This window comes from Papio anubis, chromosome 20 (assembly GCF_008728515.1).
Source record: "Papio anubis isolate 15944 chromosome 20, Panubis1.0, whole genome shotgun sequence".
Lineage (NCBI taxonomy): Eukaryota > Metazoa > Chordata > Mammalia > Primates > Cercopithecidae > Papio > Papio anubis.
Window position 1 is genome coordinate 5,096,429 of NC_044995.1, and position 19,700 is coordinate 5,116,128.

General features: G+C 51.4%; 1 protein-coding gene across 1 annotated transcript in view; it reads left to right on the forward strand.

Moving 5' to 3' along the window:
• MYH14 (myosin heavy chain 14) overlaps nt 1–19,700 on the forward strand; it is a 119,641-nt gene that overhangs the window by 31,244 nt on the left and 68,697 nt on the right. The window contains 8 exon segments of the mRNA XM_031660367.1: nt 825–1,070; nt 6,101–6,230; nt 6,233–6,282; nt 7,073–7,103; nt 8,452–8,537; nt 9,116–9,173; nt 11,498–11,596; nt 13,150–13,290. Coding sequence (XP_031516227.1) covers nt 825–1,070; nt 6,101–6,230; nt 6,233–6,282; nt 7,073–7,103; nt 8,452–8,537; nt 9,116–9,173; nt 11,498–11,596; nt 13,150–13,290 — 841 coding nt within the window.

Genomic DNA, 19,700 nt, shown 5'->3' on the forward strand with positions numbered 1-19,700 from the left:
CCAGGCTGACAGGCGAGACTCCGTCTTAAAAAAAAAGGCGGTAGCAGTGGCTCAAGCCTGTAATCCCAGCACTTTGGGAGGCAAGGCCGAGATTAGATCCACGAGGTCAGGAGTCGAGACCATCCTGGCTAACACAGTGAAACCCGATCTCTACTAAAAATACAAAAAACTAGCGAGGAGGTGGTGGTGACCTGTAGTCCCAGCTACCAGGTGAAGAGGCAGTCGTGAACCGGGGCCGGGCTTGCAGTGAGCTAAGCTGAGATCGGCCACTGCACTCAGCCTGGGCTACAGAGCGAGACTCCGTCTCAAAAAAAAAAAAAGATTCCTCTTCCAACCTTTCTAATGCAGATTGTAGCTCCTCACACAGTTCTCAACTCACCTCCTTTTACTCGATATTGATTTGAAGATAGTCCCGTGTCTATACACAAGAGCCTTCTAGGAATCCATCATATGAAGGTGCATTCAGGTGATTTCCAGTCTTTTGCTGCTACAAAGAGTGCCTCAACCGGTCACCTCGCACACGGTCATTTCCTGTGGGTGAGTCCAGGCAACCACAGGCTGTGACCCAAGTCTGGCTGGCTGCAAAGGCCTTGTTCTCTCAGGGTAAATCCTCACCCAGACAGTGCCTTTGTGCAATTTGGAAAGATTCTTTGCTACCATCAGCCTGAAAATGCTCATAAAAAACATTCGAGTCTATATTGTTATGGTGTAAACATACCATGTGCAGATGCCCTTGTGCAATGCACGACCTGTTCAGTGGCCCCATGACGCCTTCCAGGCTGTGGGCAGGGATCTGAGACCCTCTCCCCTCTGACCCACTGCAGACATACTCCGGCCTTTTCTGTGTGGTGATCAACCCATACAAGCAGCTTCCCATCTACACAGAAGCCATTGTGGAGATGTACCGGGGCAAGAAGCCACATGAGGTGCCACCTCATGTGTATGCAGTGACCGAGGGGGCCTATCGGAGCATGCTGCAGGGTGAGTGCTGGGTGGGGTTGCAGGCCAGCGAGGCATCTGTTCAACGGGGGCCTGACCTGGGGCTGCCGGAAGCCAGAGTCCAGGTCAAATGACAGCTTGGGGACTTGACTCTGTGCGGCTTCTTATGGGGCTGGAGGGAACACAAGTAGAGGCCTGAGTGGGTGAGGTGCCAGGTCCCAGAGTCTTTATACCTATCTCTATATTCACAGTCTCTTTATTATTATTTATTATTATTATTGTTATTATTATTTTGAGAGACAGAGTCTTGCTGTCACCCAGGCTGGAGTGCAGTGGCACAATCTTGGCTCACACAACCTCTGCCTCCTGGGCTCAAGCGGTCTGTGCGCCTAGCCTCCCAAGTACCTGGGACCTGAAGCGTGCACCACCCGCGCCTGGCCTCTTTCTTATTTTTAAATAGAATTAGTTAATTTTGGCCAAGCGGTGGCTTACGCCTGTAATCCCAACACTTTTGGGGCAGTGTGGCGGATCATGAGGTGGGAGATCAAGACCATCACAACAAGGTGAGAAGTCCCATCTCTACTAAAAATACAAAAAATTAGCGGGTGTGGTGGTGAAGCCTGTAGTGCTACTCGGGAAGCTGAAGGCAGGAGAATGTCATGAACCCGGTGGAGCTTGCAGTGAGACAAGATCGCGCCACTGCACTCCAGCCTGGATGACACAGTAAGTCTTTGCCTCAAAAAAAAAAATTATTTATTTTTTATTTCAATAGTTTTTGGGAAACAGGCGGTGTTTGGTTGCATGTAAAAGTTCTTTAGTGGCGATTTCTGAGATTTCGGTGCACTTGCCATCAGATCAGTGTAGACTGCACCCAATGTGTAATCTTCTATCCCTCACCACCCCGCCACCACCCTTCATCCTGAGTCCCCAAAGTCCATTGTGTCATTCTTATGTCTTTGCATCCTCAGAGCTTAGCTCCCACTTATAAATGAGAACATACAATGTTCATTTCTGAGTTACCTCACTTGAAGAATAATGGTGCATGTATTTCATCCGAGTTTGCTGTGAATGCCATTATTTCATTCCTTTTTATGGCTGAGTAGTATTCTATGGTGTATGTACGTATATATATCCCATGGTGTATATAACAAATATATATATACACACACCATGGGATATATACTCTCTCTTTATATATACTATAGATACAGATATAGATATAGATACACACACACACACCATGGGATATATATGTGTGTGTGTATAGACACCATGGAATACTTATATATATGTGTGTGTGTATATATATGTGTATATGTATATACACACATCTCACAATTTCTTTATCCACTTGTTGGTTGATGGACATTCAGGCTGATTCCATATTTTTGCAATTGTGGATTGTGCTGCTATAAACATGTGTGTGCAAGTGTCTTTTTCATATAATAGCTTCTTTTCCTCTGGGTGGATACCCAGGGTGGGGTTGCTGGATCAAATGATAGATCTAATTTTGGCCCCTTAAGTAATCTCCATACTGTTTTTCATCTTTAAAAATTAAAAAAATAACAGCTGTTAGTGTGGATATGGTGAAACGGGAACACTTTTACACTGCTGGTGGAATGTAAACTATACAACCACTATTGAAACAATATGGAGATTCTTTAAAGATCTCTGTTCACTCGTTCTCTGAACAATATTTGTTGGGTGTGGGGCTTCTGTGAACATTTCCCTTGAGACAGTAATTCCCAGAGTTTCATTCGTTCATTCAACACTTATTGTTGAATTGTAGATCTGATCTCCATTGTCATGGGGTAAATGTAGCCCCTTAGACAGATGGCAGCACAAGGCAGTTGTGTACAGCTGGGCAGGTTGTACACTGAACAAGGGTATCCATCCAAGGGGCCACCATTCACACCATGACAACATAGATCAGTCTTGGCAAAATTACATGATTAACATCTATTATATATATAATGCCCTTATTATATATTTGATATATTTCATCTATTTTAATAAATATTTAGTATTTATTTGTTTATATCTATTAAACATTTAAATATTATATCTATTTACATCATATAACATATAATAGGCCGGCGCGGTGGCTCACGCCTGTAATCCCAGCACTTTGGGAGGCTGAGGTGGGCGGATCACGAGGTCAGGAGATTGAGACCATCCTGGCTAGCGATGGTGAAACCCATCTCTACTAAAAATACAAAACAATTAGCCAAGCGTGGTGGCGGGTGCCTGTAGTCCCAGCTGCACCGGGAGGCTGAGGCAGGAGAAATGGCATGAACCCAGGAGGAGCTTTGCAGTGAGCAGAGGGCTGGCACCACTGCACTCCAGCCTGGGCAACAGAACGAGACTCGGTTCCAAAAAAAAAAAAAGTTTTGTTACAAAAGGAAAAACCCCATGTAATAGTACACAACATTCAGACCCTTCAGTCATGACTTCAAAACCCGTCTGTGCCACTCACCATTTCTGTCCCACACCCCAGCCTCACCCACCTTCCTGTCAAACGTCCCTAATCCAGTCCTACCTCAGGGCCTGAATATGAATATGTTATACTTATTGAATATGCATATTAAACACAAACAATTAAATGTATATATTTAAATAGTGTAATATTGTGAAAATATTATGCTTATTTAGTATGCATATTCAATAAATGTATTATTTTATTATACTTTATTTTGTTTTATTATACTTCATTTTTATTTTATTATACTTTATATTTATTATACTTTATATTTATTTTATTATTATATACGTGTAATGTTGATATAATAAATTATACCTATTTAATATGCATATTCAATAAGTATAATAATGTGTTAAATAGTATAACATATTAACTTAAATGGTATATTAAATAGCATAATATTGTAAACATATTATGCTGTTATTTATTAATTTTTTTTCACAGAGTGTCACTCTGTCACCCAGGCTGGAGTGCAGTGGCATGACCTTAGCTCTACCCAGCCTCCACCTGGCACGGGTTCAAGCCATTCTCCATAGTATGGGGCACCTAGCCTTCTTTGTATTTTTAGTAGAGACAGGGTTTCACCATGTTGGCGGGCTAGTCTTGAACTCCCCACCGGCCTGAGGTGATCCACCTACCTCAGCCTCCCAAAGTGCTGGGATTACAGGCATGAGCCACCGCGCCCAGCCTAATATGCTTATTTAATATGCATATTAAATGAGAGTATGAAATGGGAATATTGAAGTCTCCAGGTAGAATAGTGGATTCATCTATTTCTCCTGGCAGGTCTATCAGTTTCTGCCAGATGAATTCATTTAACCTCATAGCAAATCTATGAAATAGGTTATCTCCTTGTCCCTGATTTCTGGACGGGGAAACTGAGGCACAGAGCAAAGCAGTCACTGCCCATGGTCACACTGGTGGATGTATGCTGAGGTGGGATTCGAACCCAGGGCCCCCGACCACAGCCTCCCTGTATGTCACACTGTGTTATATTTCCTCCTGTGCTGTGCACTGTGCTGGGTGCATTTTGAACATTCTGAATTCTGACTACAGCCCTGTGAGATGGCAGCTGTTTTGAGCCCCATTTTTCAGATGGGAAAACAGGCACAAAGCAATTCAGAGACTGGCACAAGGACACGCAGCAAGTCAGAGAGACAGCTGGGTGGTGAATCCGTGTGCATATTGTCCCCTACACCAGGCTGCCAAGTCTGAGGTCCTACTGGATGCAGCTTACTCCCTGGTTTGAAGACACCCAGAGGATGTCTGTCCTGCTTAAAAAAACATTCAGACTCTTTGATCATAGCTTTATTTATTTATTTAGAGATGGAGTCTCACTCTTGTCGCCCAGCTGGAGTGCAATGGCACAATCTTGGCTCACTGCAACCTCCGCCTCCCAGATTCAAGCGATTCTTCTGCCTCAGCCTTCCGAGTAGCTGGGATTACAGGCGGCACCACCACACCTGGCTAATTTTTGTATTTTTAGTAGAGGCGAGGGTTTCACCATGGTGGCCAGGCTGGTCTTGAACTCCTGACCTCAGGTGATCTGCTGGCCTTGGCCTCCCAAAGTGCTGGGATTACGGGCATGAGCCACTGTGTCTAGCCTAATCACGGCTTTAAAACCCATCACACCACTTGCCATCTCTGCCCCATCCCCCAACCTCACTGGCCTTTCTGTCTCTCAAACATCCCTGACTCAGAGCCTTTCCCCTGGCTGTGCTCTCTACCTGAAATGCCACCTCCTCTGAGAAGCCTTCCCACCGCTCCCTTCCCAAGTCGATTCTTATTGCACTTTTAGGGGTTTTGGGATCCTGGGTCCTGCTCGACATTTGGGGCTGGATGATTCTTCGTTGTAGGAGGCTGTCCTGGGCATTGTAGGTGTTTAGCAGCACCCCTGGCCTCTACCCACTCAGTGCCCATGGAACTCCCCTCTCTCAGGGTAATAACCAAAAATCCCTCCCAGACATCGCCAGGTGTCTTCTGACGGGAATAGAGGACATCATTGCCCCCGTTTAAGAACCACTGCTTTATTCTATTCCTGATTTAGTTTTCTTCCCAGTGCTAATTGCTATTTGATTGTAGGTTTTTGTCCCCTGCATCTTAAGTGAAAGCTCTGTGAGGGGGCACACACTGCAAAACCACCCCGGTCCTCATGCCTGGCACTCAGTGGAGTGGGTCAGCATGCGGTTGTGGAATGGCTGTGTTAGGCCCAGAGGCCCGGGCGCTGGGAGTGGGCTAGCAACATCCCACAGGACCTCTCCTGTCTTTGAATCTGCATGGCATGGTGGCACAGTAGGGTCTCATGTTGAGGTTGCTGAGTGAATCCTATTCTGTTCAGTTGAGGGAGGCTGTCTCCATTGTACAGGTGGGGAAACCAAAGGTCAGAGAGGGGCAGCTGCTTTCGCAGGGTCACACAGCAAGCAAGGGGCTGAGCTGGATGGGGGATTAGAATCCAGGAGTGTACACATTAAGACTCAAGCTTTTCCTCACTCCTTGGGAATAATTTTAAAAAGGCAGCAGTGAGTGTAAGGGACTAGAGAGCCCTAGCAGGGGCATGCTCAAATGACATATCCCCCACTCATCCTAGATCATTGAGGGATGAGTCATTCTGCGTGAGTAATCTGGAAGGACTGCCTGGAGGAGGAGGGTGGGGTCCGGGTGGGGCGTGGCTGTGTTTGAAATGGCCAGGGCAGGTGGGGAGCTTGCCCTAGGCAGGTAGGTCATGCCAACCCCTTTGCTTCCCCTTGTCATCCCCACAGTGGAGAGTCTGGAGCTGGGAAGACGGAAAACACCAAGAAGGTCATCCAGTACCCGCCCATGTGGCATCGTCGCCGAAGGGCAGGAAGGAGCCGGGTGTCCCCGTAAGCACCCCAGCCTTGGGACACCCAGGCCCTGCACCACAGCATAGCCTCCATCTTGGGCTGCAGTGCCTCTTCCCCTCATGGAGGACCTTATCCTGGATGCCTGTGCCACCTGAGCACCTACTGTGTGCCTGGGGTGCAGGTACGGAAGATCAGAGACACACAGAGGTGTGAGGGTCAGTCTTGGTCTCATTGGCTCTCGGAATGGCTCCTAGTACTTAGTAGGTGCTTTATTTTCTGAGCACCTACTGTGTCAAGCCTGATTTTAGGTGATCATGATGGCCGGGTTTGTCGTCTAAGTGAATGTTTCAAGGTGCCCCCCACTGTTCCAAGCCCTGTTCTCCCACTGCCTGACTTACCCCTTGGGTGGGGTGGGTGCTGTTTTTCTGCGCTGAAGATGAAGAGCCCAGGCATGGGAGGGGTGAGTCAGTTGTTGGTCTGCAGGAAGGAAGGGCGTGAAGTGGGCGGGCTGGTAGCTCATGCCACCTGTAAATGCAGCACTTTCAGAGCCCGGTGAGGAGGATCACTTGAGCCCTGGAATTCGAGACCAGCCTGGGTAATACAGTGAGACCCCATCTCTACAAAAATTTTTTTAAATAAAGGAGGTAGAGTGGGATTCAAACCCAGGCGTGTGGTCCCCCAGGCCACCCTACTCCCACCGCCCGGTTTCCCCAGTTCCCCTTCCCCCACCCCCAACGCCACCACCCGAGATCACCGGTTCACCTGTGTGTCTGTCCACGTTCCATGTGCTGTGTCCTGGTCCGTGTCTCGTGTCCCGTGACTTCCTCAGGCCTCCGTCAGCACCGTGTCTTATGTGAGTAGCAGGGGATCACCTCCAGTCTTGCTGCCCCTAATGCCTTCCCGGCAACCCAGTGCATGATCTTCTTGGTAGACAGGGCCCAGGCAGTGGTCCACCTGCCGGAGGATCCCCTGGCCCCAGTGCTGCCTGTTCATGGAGGCCCTGCCGTGGCTGGGCAGGAGCTACAGACACCAGCAGTGTCCAGAGAACGAAACTACCACTTATTACTGATCTACTAAACGTGATTACACAGGCTGCGTGCTGTAAGAGAACAGTGTGAAATACATGCCCTTGTTGTATTATTTACTTAAGAAGTCGTGTGCCCTTCACTTTGTGTATCTTTTTTCATTTGACAAAGCATCCACCTAGCTAGATCATGTCATCTTAACACAAGCAAGACGTGGACTGAGAAAACACACATAGGCTGCCGACTGTGACTTTCTGTATGGCTCGACACCAAGGGGGTTGGAGGGAAGTTTGGAGTAGGGTTCCTGCCAAGGAGTAGCCTGGTGGGGCTAGGAACCCACTATTTTTTGAAGGCCTATTATGTGCCAGACTGCTTGAAGCACTTTACATAGGTGATACAGATTTTTGCCTTGGTTAAAAATTCTAGGCTGGGTTTGGTGGCTCAGGTCTATAATCCCAACACTTTGGAAGGCTGAAGTGGGAAGATTGCTTAAGGCCAGGAGTTCAAGACCAGGCTAGATAACAGAGTGAGACCCCATCTTTACTAAAACTTTAAAAAGGTAGTGGGCATGAACAGGCTTGCCTGTAGTCCCAGCTACTCAGGAGGCTGAGGTGAGAAGATTCCTTAAGCCCAGGAATTTGAAGCTGCCATGAGTTATGACCATGCCACTGCACTCCAGAATTTCTACAAGCATCACATGAGTACATATTCATTGTAACAACAAATCAGATGAAATGAAATTCCTGTTTCCTCCCCTCAGTCCCCTTCCTTGGAGTGCCTTATACTGTTGACAGTTTGGTGTGCATCCTTGCAGACCTTTCTCCATATGTTTACAAACATGTATATATCTGTAGATTTAAGAGTCTTGTTTTGTGGTGTTTCTTCCTTAATTCATATTTTATGAATGGGATAACATTGTAGACATTGTTCTGCAACTTGTTTTGTTGTTTGGCCTGGTTTGATTTGGTTTCCACTTAACAATATGTCTTGGAGATGCTTCCCTCTTCCCCTCACAATAGACAGATGGGCAAGACCCGGATACGGGAAGTGGGCACACACCCAGACACACAAAGGCCCCACAGATACTCAACCAACTGGCGACACAGCCTGAGCTGGGCTGGCCTGGCCTCCTGCCCCATTCTCACTGATCTCATGCATCATCTCCTGTGCCTGGCAGGGTGAGCTGGGCGGCAGCTGCTTCAGGCCAACCCCATCCTAGAGGCCTTTGGCAACGCCAAGACGGTGAAGAATGACAACTCCTCCCGATTCGTGAGTGCCAGGGGTGGGCAGTGCTGGCTGTGTCAGGGATACAGGAACTGGGAACCTGGGAGTGGACTTCAGGGGGAAAGACATGTGGCTCTGTTGAGGGAGGAGGGGCTGGGGTCCTGGACTCTTAAGTCTGAGGGAGGAGGGGCTGGGGGCCTGGACCTTGGGGTCCCTAGAGGAGGGGCTGAGGGCCTGGACTCTTGGGGTCTAAGGAGGGAGGGGCTGGGGGGCCTGGACTCTTGAGGTCTGAGGGAGGAGGGCTGGGGGCCTGGACTCCTGGGGTCTGAGGGAGGGGCTGGGGGCCTGGACTCCTGGGTCTGAGGGAGAATGGGCTGGAGGCTGGGTGCCTGATTCCAAGGGAGGAGCAGCTGGGGACCGGGGGGCGGGAGAAAGAAGTCCAAGGAGCCAAGACTGAATTACAGGAGTCCCGCTGAGGACTCCTGGGGACAGGAGTTCAGGCAAGAGGGGAGCAAGGAAGTGCGGAGGCAGCCCCAGCTCTGGGAGTAGTGGGTGTGGGGTTTGGGCTGTTCTTCAGGTCTGGCTGAGGGGAAGGGACCGCTGGGCCTGCATGGTCTCTCTGGGGCAAATTCATTCGCCTCAGCCGGTGCGGGTACATGCGTGAAGCCAACATTGAGACCTGTATCCTGTCACAGCCCATGAGGGTGGCAGCCGAGGGGGCAGCCTTTCAGACAGCACTGAGTATGGGAAGCACCTCCCACCGCAGGGACCCCCTCCCTGCTACTCAGATGGGACCGGGTGCTCAGGCGGCATCTGCATGGGGAGGGGAGGGTGCGACTTCTGGTGTGTATGAGGCCAGTACAGCCTTGCTATGGGGTGGTGGGTTGGTGTCCACCCAGTTCAGCCATAAGGGGAGTCCCAGCACTCAGCCTGGAGTGGCACTCATGGTGACCCATGACAGTGAAATGACAGAGCAGAGTAATAAGGAGAAAAGAGCAGGTAGGGGCCCATGTCCCTAGGGACCAGGCACAGGCTCCTAGAACCCTCTCCAGCAGAGGCACACAGGACACCAGGTGGTGCAACACTTATGAAATGCTGTCCCAGAGAAGCGCAGAGAGACTCAGTGTCACATCCCTGCTGTACCCCCATCCCCCGCCCTTAGTATGAACCTAAATTCCACATTCCCAGGAGGAAAGCAGGTGATCAGTGTAAACCAGGGTGTTTGCACAAACCCTTTAGGCCCAGCGAACCCCTCTCATCCTGTTAGAGGATGCTGGAACCCCCTGAAATCCAGGTCCCCAGACGTTAGCCAGGGGCCCACTGCATGCTTAGGCCTTTCCAGGGGAGCATCTCAGGCCGGCTGTGTTCACCCTTTTCTGTTCAGATGGCATATGGGTGGCTTAAAAAAGGAAGTGCTTGATAAAACACACAGGCACTCTGGGGTGCAGAGGCCAAGAGGATGGGCCAAGAAATCGTACCAACCTAGGTTCAAATCCCAGTTCTGCCACTTTGAGATGCTGGGGACTTGGGTACGTGATTTGGCCTTTCCCTGCCTCAGTTTCTCCCTCTGTAGAAGGAGAAGGAACATAGAACCTACCCTAGAGGGGCTTGGAGGATTTTGGAGTTAAATGCTTGGCCGCAGCACCTGCTCATAGCAGGCACACAAGAACAAGCTATTGTTATTAGCAATTAGTGATTAAATTAGTGACCAGGCACGGTGGCTCAAGCTTGTAATCCCAGTACTTTGGGTGGCCAAGGCAGAATTTATGGCCAAGGCAGGTAGGTCATTTGAGGCCAGGAGTTTGAAGGGTTAAGCAAAGTGTCTGGTGTTTTGTTTTACTCTAAGATGTCTTGGCTGGGTGCAGTGGCTCATGCCTATAATCCCAGCACTTTGGGAGGCTAAGGCTGGAGGTTGCTTGAGCTCAGGATGAAGCCAGTCTTGGCATCACAGTGAGACCTCATCTCTACTAAAATAAAGAAAATTTAAAAATTAGCCAGGTATGGTTGTGTACACCTGTAGTCCCAGCTACTCAAGAGGCTGAGGTGGGAGTATCGCTTGAGCTGGGGAGGCGGAGGTTATAGTGAGCAGTGCCTTGTGCTGCTGCACTCCAGCCAGGTCAACAGAGCTAGACCCCGTCTAAAAACCAAAAAACAAGAGTCTTGCCACCTTTTTAATAGGGTGACAAGCTGACTTTCTTTAGGAGGAGTATGCAGAGACAGTCTAGTTGAAGATGGGAGCTGAGGTATCTGCATGGGAAAGCTGAGGCTGGGAGAGTACTAATGGCAGGAGACATTCTCACCCACGGGTAACTTTGAACCAGGCATTGTTCAGAGTGCTTCATGCACAGTAAGTCATTTATCCTCACAGCAACTCATCCAGGATCGATGAGGGGTTGTTTTGTTTTGTTTTGTTTGTTTTTGAGTGAAGACCTCACTCCTAGGCTGGAGTGCAGTGGCGCAATCTTGGCTCACTGCAACCTCCTGCTCCCAGGTTAAAGCGATTCTCCTGCCTCAGCCTCCCAAGTAGCTGGGATTACAGGCACCTGTCATCACACCTGGCTAATTTTTGTATTTTTAGTAGAGATGGGGTTTCACCATGTTGGCTAGGCTGGTCTTGAACTCCTGACCTCAGGTGATCCACCTGCCTCAGCTTTCCAAAGTGCTGGGATTACAAGGTAATCCACCGCTGAGATGATGAGTTTTTTAGAGACAGAGCAAGACCCTGTCTCTAGAGAGAGAGAGAGAGAGAGAGGAAGGTCTCATAAAGGTGTTATTTTTGAGCCCCTTGAACAGGTAGATGAGGAAACTGAGGCACAAGTGCTTATGTGACATCAGCACGGCTGCTCATCCAGTTAGTGGCAAAGTCACTAGCCTGGGCTGTGAACGACTCCACTGCTCCACAGGCGAGAAGGAGGCAGCGTGGGCAGGGCAGGCTCCTGTAGTGGCCTGGCAGCGTCGGGGCCGTCCCTTCCCCTCTATCTAGCACCTTGACTCGCTATGACCAGACCTGCTGGAGAAGTCGCGGGCCATCCGCCAGGCCAAGGACGAGTGCAGCTTCCACATCTTCTACCAGCTGCTGGGGGGCGCTGGAGAGCAGCTCAAAGGTCAGTACCGCCCCGTCTCACCCTGCTCACCAGGGAGAGGGTGGGGTCTCTCGGGGGACCCCCTCTGGGGAGGAAGCAAGAGGGGGGAGCTCTAATCTCCGTCAAACACCGACTTCACATGAGGCTTCCGCAGCCCCGGCTCTCCCTGCGTAGTGGCGTCTGTCGCACGGTGGGTTCTGCTGCGCTCTGGTTCCAGCTCTGTCCCGGGTCTGGCTCACGCCCGCTGTCAAGGCCACGCAGCCCCCGCCGCCTGGTGGCTCCTGCTCACGCTCGCTTCCGAAGCTCCGTGGCTTCTCTCTCGCGCGGCTTCTCCTCACTCCGGCGGGTGACTCCGGCTTTGCTGAGGCTCCTCCTGGTTCCTGACGATGCTGGTTTGTGTTGCTTCTCGGCTCCTGCTGCCTCGTGCTCCCCTCTGCTCTGGCTCCCAGGCCACGGCTCCTGCCGGAGTCCTCCTGTCCCTGCTCCCTGTTCCTCCTGCCCTCTGGCTGCCCAAGCGCCCTTGGCTCCTGTTTGCAGTGGCTGGCACTGCCCTGCGGCTCCCTCTGCTCCTGGCTCCTTCCTCCTGGTGGCTGAGGCCGCTTCCTGCCTCCTGCGGCCACGTAGCCCCTCCTCATCCAGGTTCCCACTCACTGTGGCCTTTGAGACCGCATGTCCTTGGGCGCCGGCCCCTGCCATCACATGGCTTGTGCTGACTTGGGCCTGCAGCCCTACTGCTTCTGTCAACCAGTGGCCCCTGCCTGCTCTGGGCACTTCTAGAGACTCGAAAGTCCCTGCGCAGGGAGCAAAGAGGAGTGGTATAGGCTGGGCGGGGCTCATGCCTGCAATCCCAGTACTTTGGGAGGGCGAGGCAGGAGGATTGCTTGAGCCCAGCAATTCCAATCCAGCTGGGGCAGCATAGTGAGACTCCATCTCTATAAATAATAATAATAATAATAAGCTGGGCGTGGTGGCACACAGCTGTAGTCCCAGCTATGTGGGAGGCTGAGGTGGGAGGATTGCTTGAGCCCAGGAGTTTGAGGCTGTAGTGAGCTGTGATTGCATCACTGCACTCCAGCCTGGGCAACAGAGTAAGATCCTGTCTCTAAAAAAATTTTTAAAAAGGAGAAAGCCGAAGCGGTGGCTCACACCTGTTAGCACTTTGGGAGGCCGGATCCGCGAGGTCAGGGTCGAGACCATCATGGCTAATACAGTGAAACCCCGTCTCTACTAAAATACAAAAATTAGCCAAGCGTGGTGTGTGGTGCCGTCCCAGCTTCTCAGGAGGCTGAGGCAGGAGAGTGGCGTGAACCCGGAGGCGAGGCTTGCAGTGAGCGAGATGGCTCCACTGCATAAGCCTGGGCAGCAGAGACTCCGTCTCAAAAGAGAGAGTGGTGGTTTCACGAAAGGTGCTTGCCCACTCCACCCCTGACCCTTCCCACCACACTTGTGAGTAAAGGCCTCCACCTGCTTGACAGAGAGGATGTGGCATGTCCTGGGATTGCCACCGATGAATCCAGGATGAGTCAGACTCCACAGCCCACCCTTGACCTTGACCCCGCTCGTTGCCCCTGCAGCTGACCTCCTCCTCGAGCCCTGCTCCCAGTACCGGTTCCTGACCAACGGGCCATCATCCTCTCCCGGCCAGGAGCGGGAACTCTTCCAGGAGACGCTGGAGTCGCTGCGGGTCCTGGGATTCACCCACGAGGAAATCATCTGTGAGTGAGCCCCGTGGAGGCCAGGGGTGGGGGGCACCTACAGAGAGCCGGGGACCTGGCCATTGATGCCCTGATCTCTTTGCTGAAGTGTTTATTGAGCACCTACTCGGTGCAGGCACTAGGGCCAGAGCAGGACATGAGACTCACAGACATCGCTGCCTTGGGGAAGCTGACAAAATGAGAGCCCCCAACCAAGTCAATAAGGAATCACATGGCCTGTTAGTAGACTATGAGTGCAGCTGGGCGCGGTGGCTCACGCCTGTAATCCCAGCACTTTGGGAGTCCGAGGCGGGTGGATCATTTGAGGTCAGGAGTTTGAGACCAGCCTGGCCAACATGGTGAAACACCGTTTCTACTGAAAATACAAAAAAGTTAGCCAGGCGTGGTGGTGGGCACCTGTAATCCCAGCTACTCAGGAGGCTTAGGCAGGAGAATCTCATGAACCTAGGAGGCGGAGGTTGCAGTGAGCTGAGATTGCACCACTGCACTCCAGCCTGGGCGACAGAGTGAGACTCTGTCTAAAAAAAAAAAAAAAGACCATGAGTGCCATGGAGAAAGATAACCAGGGGACTGGGGGAGGGAGGGACACAGCTTTAAGCAGGGGCTCACGGGAGGGTGGACTGAGATGGGGATGTTTGTGCGAAGTCCTGAGGAAGTGAGGGAATGAGCACTGGAGATGCGGGGGAAGAGCGTTCCTGGCCGAGGGAACAGCCTGTGCAAAGGCCCTGAGGCAGGAAAGGGGTGGCATATTTGAGGGGTTGACACTTCTGGTGGTGGGGCTGCAGAGGGGTGGGAAGTCTCAAACACCAGCCTAGGAGGTTGGGACTTTATCCTGGGGTGCTGGGGAGCTGTGGGAGGGCTGGGAGCAGGGGCTGGACAAAGTCAGCTCTGGGAGCAAGAAGACCCCTCGGGGGCCGTGTGAGGGACACGCTGGAGTGGGTGGTGCTGAGACCAGAAGGAGGCTGCTGAGGGTCTAGGGAAAGCCCAGGATGCTGGCCCAGGGCTGCAAGGTTGGCCCAGGCTGCGCGGCACTGGTTGTTTGGTGTTAAGTGCTCAGCTCATCACCCCCGTGTCAGGGTGCTGTGCCCGACCCCTTTTTTCTTCTTTTGAGATGGAGTCTCACTCTGTCGCCCAGGCTGGAGTGCAGTGGCACGATCTCAGCCCACTGCAACCTCCGCCTCCCGTATTCAAGTAATTCTCCTGCCTCAGCCTCCCGAGTAGCTGGGATTACAGGCGCCCGCCACCACGCCTGGATAATTTTTCTATTTTCAGTAGATACGGGATTTCACCGTGTTGGCCAGGCTGGTCTCAAACTCCTGACCTCAGGTGATCCACCCTCCTCGGTCTCTCAAAGTGCTGGGATTCCAGGCATGAGCTGCTGTGCCCAGCCTGTGCCCCCACTTTTTTCGCCAAACAGCATGTTTTGACAGCAGCTGTGTTTCAGTGCTGCATTAGTTTGCTTAGGTTAACAAAGTACCGCAAACCAAGTGCCTAAAATAACAGAAATTGATCGTCTTGCGGTCCTGGAGGCCAGACGCCCGGGATCATCGTGTTAGCAAGGGTGGTTCGTCCTGGGAGAATCGGCTCCAGGCCTCTCCCCCGATCATCGATCATCGTGTTAGCAAGGGTGGTTCATCCTGGGAGAATCAGCTCCAGGCCTCTCCCCCGATCATCGTGTTAGCAAGGGTGGTTGGTCCTGGGAGAATCGGCTCCAGGCCTTTCCCTGGGCTCCTGGTAGTTTTCTGGCAATCTTTGGCATTCCTTGGTTCATAGTCACATCACCTGATCTCTGCTTTTGTGTTCACATGGCAGCTCCCTGTGTGTGCATCTATGTCCAAAATCCCGACTTCCCCCGCCCCCGCAACCTTTTTGTTTTTTTTGAGATGGAGTCTTGCTCCATTGCCCAGGCTGGAGTGCAATGGCGCAATCTCAGCTCACTGCAACCTCCACCTCCCGGGTTCAAGCGATTCTCCTGCCTCAGCCTCCTAAGTAGCTGGGATTACAGGCGTGCACCACCACACTCAGCTAATTTTTTTGTACTTTTAATAGAGACGGGGTTTCACTAAGTTGGCCAGGCTGGTCTTGAACTGCTGACCTCAAGTGATCCTCCCGCCTTGACCTCCCAAAGTGCTGGGATTACAGGCATGAGCCACCACACCTAGCCTCCTACCCCACTCCGGTATGACTTTATCTTTACTCATTACGCCCATAATGACCCTGTTTCCAATAATGTCACATTCTGAGGTCCTGGGGTTTGGATCCTCAACATACCTTTTTAGGTGGGGGTGGTGTCGACATGATTCAGTCCATAACAAGTACATAGGTGGACCTCCGCCTTTTCAGAGGCTGCATAATGTTTCATTGTTTGCACGAACTATGATTCTTTTAACCAAGCCCTCCAAAGAAAAACCTTTAGGTGTTTCCGGGGCTGAGCTGAGCCGCCGGGGCTGCCTCTGGGTCTAATTGGCCTCTGGCCTCTGGCGCTGTGGGAGGCCCCAGGAGCTATTGTTGGCTCCAGGGCCGGATTGGAAGGGCTGGAAATGGAGCGTAGTTTGGCTGTCTACCCAGGCTGCAAACAGCCGGGCCTCTTGTGGCCTATTGACTCAGGGTCTCGGGCCTCTCCCACCCCCACCCCGCTGCATTTCCCAACCGTGGTTGCATAATTCCCCGGCCTGCATGACTCCGCAGCTGGGCATCTGGCACACAAATTCAGACTGTGGCTGCAATGGGGACCTGGGCCTCCCAGCCTGTCCTCTTAGGTCCTGCCTGGCCTCTGGTCACCATGAGCTCATGTGACCCTCCTGGCAGCTGCCCTGCTGTGTGGCGGGTGCAGGCAGCAGCTCTGATTTTTGGAATTCAGAAATAAAAACTTTGCAGCAACCTATGCATGTAGTGACATAACCTGAATGTGGCTAAAGGTCGTACCAACAAAACCAAGCCTTCCTGCTCTTCCCTGGCCCTAGTTCCCCACTGTTAAGCTTCTTGTGTCTCCTTCCAGAAATATTTTAGGAATATAAGAAAAGACACATATTATTTTTCTATAAGAGGAGGCATTCTCTAGCCCCACAACTGATGTTCAGCTGTCAACATCACTGTGGTGATAAAAAAAAAATGTGAAGCGATTTCTCTGTTGGTTCAAAAGTTCCGACCAGGCTCAGTGGCACATGCCTGTAATCCCAACAGTTTGGGAGGCCAATGCGGGCAGATCACCTGAGGTCAGGAGTTCGAGACCAGCCTGGCCAACATGGAGAAACCTCGTCTCTACTAAAAATACAAAAGTTAGCCAGACATGGTGGTGTGCACCTGTAGTCCCAGTTACTCGGGAGGCTGAGGCTAGAGAATCACTCGAACCTGGGAGGCAGAGGTTGCAGTGAGCCAAGATCTCACCACTGCACTCCAGCTTGGAGCAGAGCGAAACTCCATCCAAAAAAAAAAAAAAAAGTTCCTGGATGTTGGTTGCTCCAGCTGGCTCCCTACCCTTCCACTGGAGACCCCCCTGGACCCTGGCCCAGCACTCTGGCCTAGTTTAGTCTGGGCCAGGCAGTGCTGGAGTTAAATACTCAGCTCATCATTGGCTCACTCCTGTAATCCCAACACTTCGGGAAGCCAAGGTGGGAGAATCACTTGAGGCCTGGAGTTTGAGACCAGCCTAAGCAATATGGTGAGACCTTGTCTCTACTAAAAATTAAAAAAAAAAATATTAACCAGGTGTGGTGGTGCACACCTGTAGTCCCAGCTGCTTGGGAGGCTGAGGTGGGAGGATTAAGTCCAGGAGTAGGAGGCTACAGTGAGCTATGATTGCACCACTGTACTCCAGGCTGGTGATAGAATGAGACCCCATCTCAAAAAACCCCAAAACAAAGACACAAATTACTCAGCTCATCATTCCCATGGAAGGATGCTCTGGACCACCCTCCCTCTCCACCCACCCACTGCCCTTTCCTACTGACTGGTATATTTTGGCCATAGTTTTGGTACAAAATGTACAGATGGACCTCACTCCTTTTTGCAGCTGCGTGAGGTTTTATTGTTTAAATAAACTATGATTCTTTCAACCAATCCCTTGCAGATAGAGCCTTAGGTTGTTTCCATTCCATTACTACTGGAACAATTTTTTAAAAAAATACTAAGGCAGCACAGTGGCTCACGCCTGTAATCCCAGCACTTTCAGAGGAGGCAGCTTGCTTGAGCTCAGGAGTTTGAGACCAGCCTGGGCAACATGATGAAACCCCGTCTTCACAAAAAACACAAAAAATTACCTGGGCGTGGTGGTGGGCGCCTTTACTCCCAGCTACTTGGGGGGCTGAGGTGGGAGGATCACTTGAGCCCGGGAGGTGGAGGCTGCAGTGAGCCGAGATCACGCCCCTGCACTCCAGCCTGGGTGACAAAGTAAGACTCTGGGTCCAAAGCAAACAAGCGACTGTGAATATCCTTGTAAGTAGGTTCTTATGCTCATGTGGAAACAGACCTGTAGGTACAATTCTCAGAAATGAAATGCCGGCTGGGCGTGGTGGCTCACACCTGTAATCCCAGCACTTTGGGAGGCCGAGGCAGGCGGATCACGAGGTCAGAGGCTTGAGACAAGCCTGACCAACATGGTGAAACCCCGTCTCTACTAAAAACACAAAAATTAGATGGGTGTGGTGGCAAGACTGTCTCCAAAACAGAAAAGAAAAGAAAAGAAAAGAAAAGAAAAGAAAAGAAAAGAAAAGAAAAGAAATGAAATGCCATGTCCAAAGAGATTTGTGATTCTTGTTTGTGTTCAGCATAAAAAAAAGAATCGAACAGCTTTAAGATATAATTCACATGTCACACCATTCACCTATTTAAACTGTGCAATTCCATAGAATTTTGTATATTCACAGAGTTGTGCATCTATCATACAGTCACTTTTAGAACACTTTCAGTAGCCCAAGAAGATAACACATCCCTGTCCGCAGCCCCTGGCAACCACTCCTCTGCTTTCTGTCTCTACGGACTTGCCTATTCTGGACATTTTTGTTTTGTTTTGTTTTTTGAGACGGAGTCTCACTCTGTCGCCCAGGCTGGAGTGCAGTGCCGCGATCTGGGCTTACTGCAAGCTCCGCCTCCCAGGTTCACACCATTCTCCTGCCTCAGCCTCCTGAGTATCTGGGACTGCAGGCGCCGCCACCACGCCCGGCTAATTTTTTGTATTTTTAGTAGAGACGGGGTTTCACCGCGTTAGCCAGGATGGTCTCGGTCTCCTGACCTTGTGATCCACTGGCCTCGGCCTCCCAAAGTGCTGGGATTACAAGCGTGAGCCACCGTGCCCGGCCATGAGCATTTTTTAAATTGCAGAGAATCTACTTCGTCGCCATCCACAGGGTGGCGCTAGTTTCCAGTTCCTCCAGCCATATATGGGGAGCACCTGTGTATCCACCTGCACGCAGCAACCATGGCTGGAAGCTTTTTTGTGTTTGCTGATGTGGCGGATGAATGAGCTCTCATTACAGTTGTTTTCTGTGTTTTGCTTACAAAGGGTGGAGTTGGTCACCTTTTCACAGACTCTTCTTTTGACAAGAGACAGAGGGTCAGGGAGATGGGGTGTCCTGTCACCTCCCTGACCCTCCCTGACCCTGAATTGGGACTCACCCCAATTCAGGAGGAGGAGGCAGAGCCGTGGTGGAATCCACATCTGACCCCAAAGCCAGCCCATGATCCAGAGAGAGAGGCGGACACCTCAGTGTCACCCACAGGGAGCCCAAGGCAGAAAGCATTTGGGGCCAATCAATGCAGGGTGTCCATCCATCTCCTTCCCCACTTCACATCTCCACCTGCCAGCCCTTGGCACCATAAATGCCATGCTGAGAGGTTCAGCAGGTAGCCTGGGACACAGGGAGGCGTGCCGGCCTCTCACATGAGGCGTCTGCAGGCCGGGCTTGCTAGTGATGGGCGAGTCTGATGTCAGCAACAAGAGCTGACTGCCAAGTCCTCAGGGCATCAGAGGCACCCCGGGGCCTGGCACAAACACAGCTTCGTAAGCCAACTGCAGGAGGCCATTTTGTTTGTTTTTTTTTTTGAGACGGAGTCTCGCTGTGTCTCCCGGCTGGAGTGCAGTGGCCAGATCTCAGCTCATTGCAAGCTCCGCCTCCCGGGTTTACGCCATTCTCCTGCCTCAGTCTCCAGAGTAGCTGGGACTACAGGTGCCCGCCACCTCACCCGGCTAGTTTTTTGTATTTTTAGTAGAGACGGGGTTTCACCGTGTTAACCAGGATGGTGTCGATCTCCCAACCTCGTGATCCGCCCGTCTCGGCCTCCCAAAGTGCTGGGATTACAGGCTTGAGCCACGGCGCCCGGCCAGGGGGCCATTTCAAAGGCCATTGAGGGAAGCCAGGTCTGGACGGGGTCTAAGCTGATGTTAAGGAATGATCATTAAGTTTGCTGGGCCA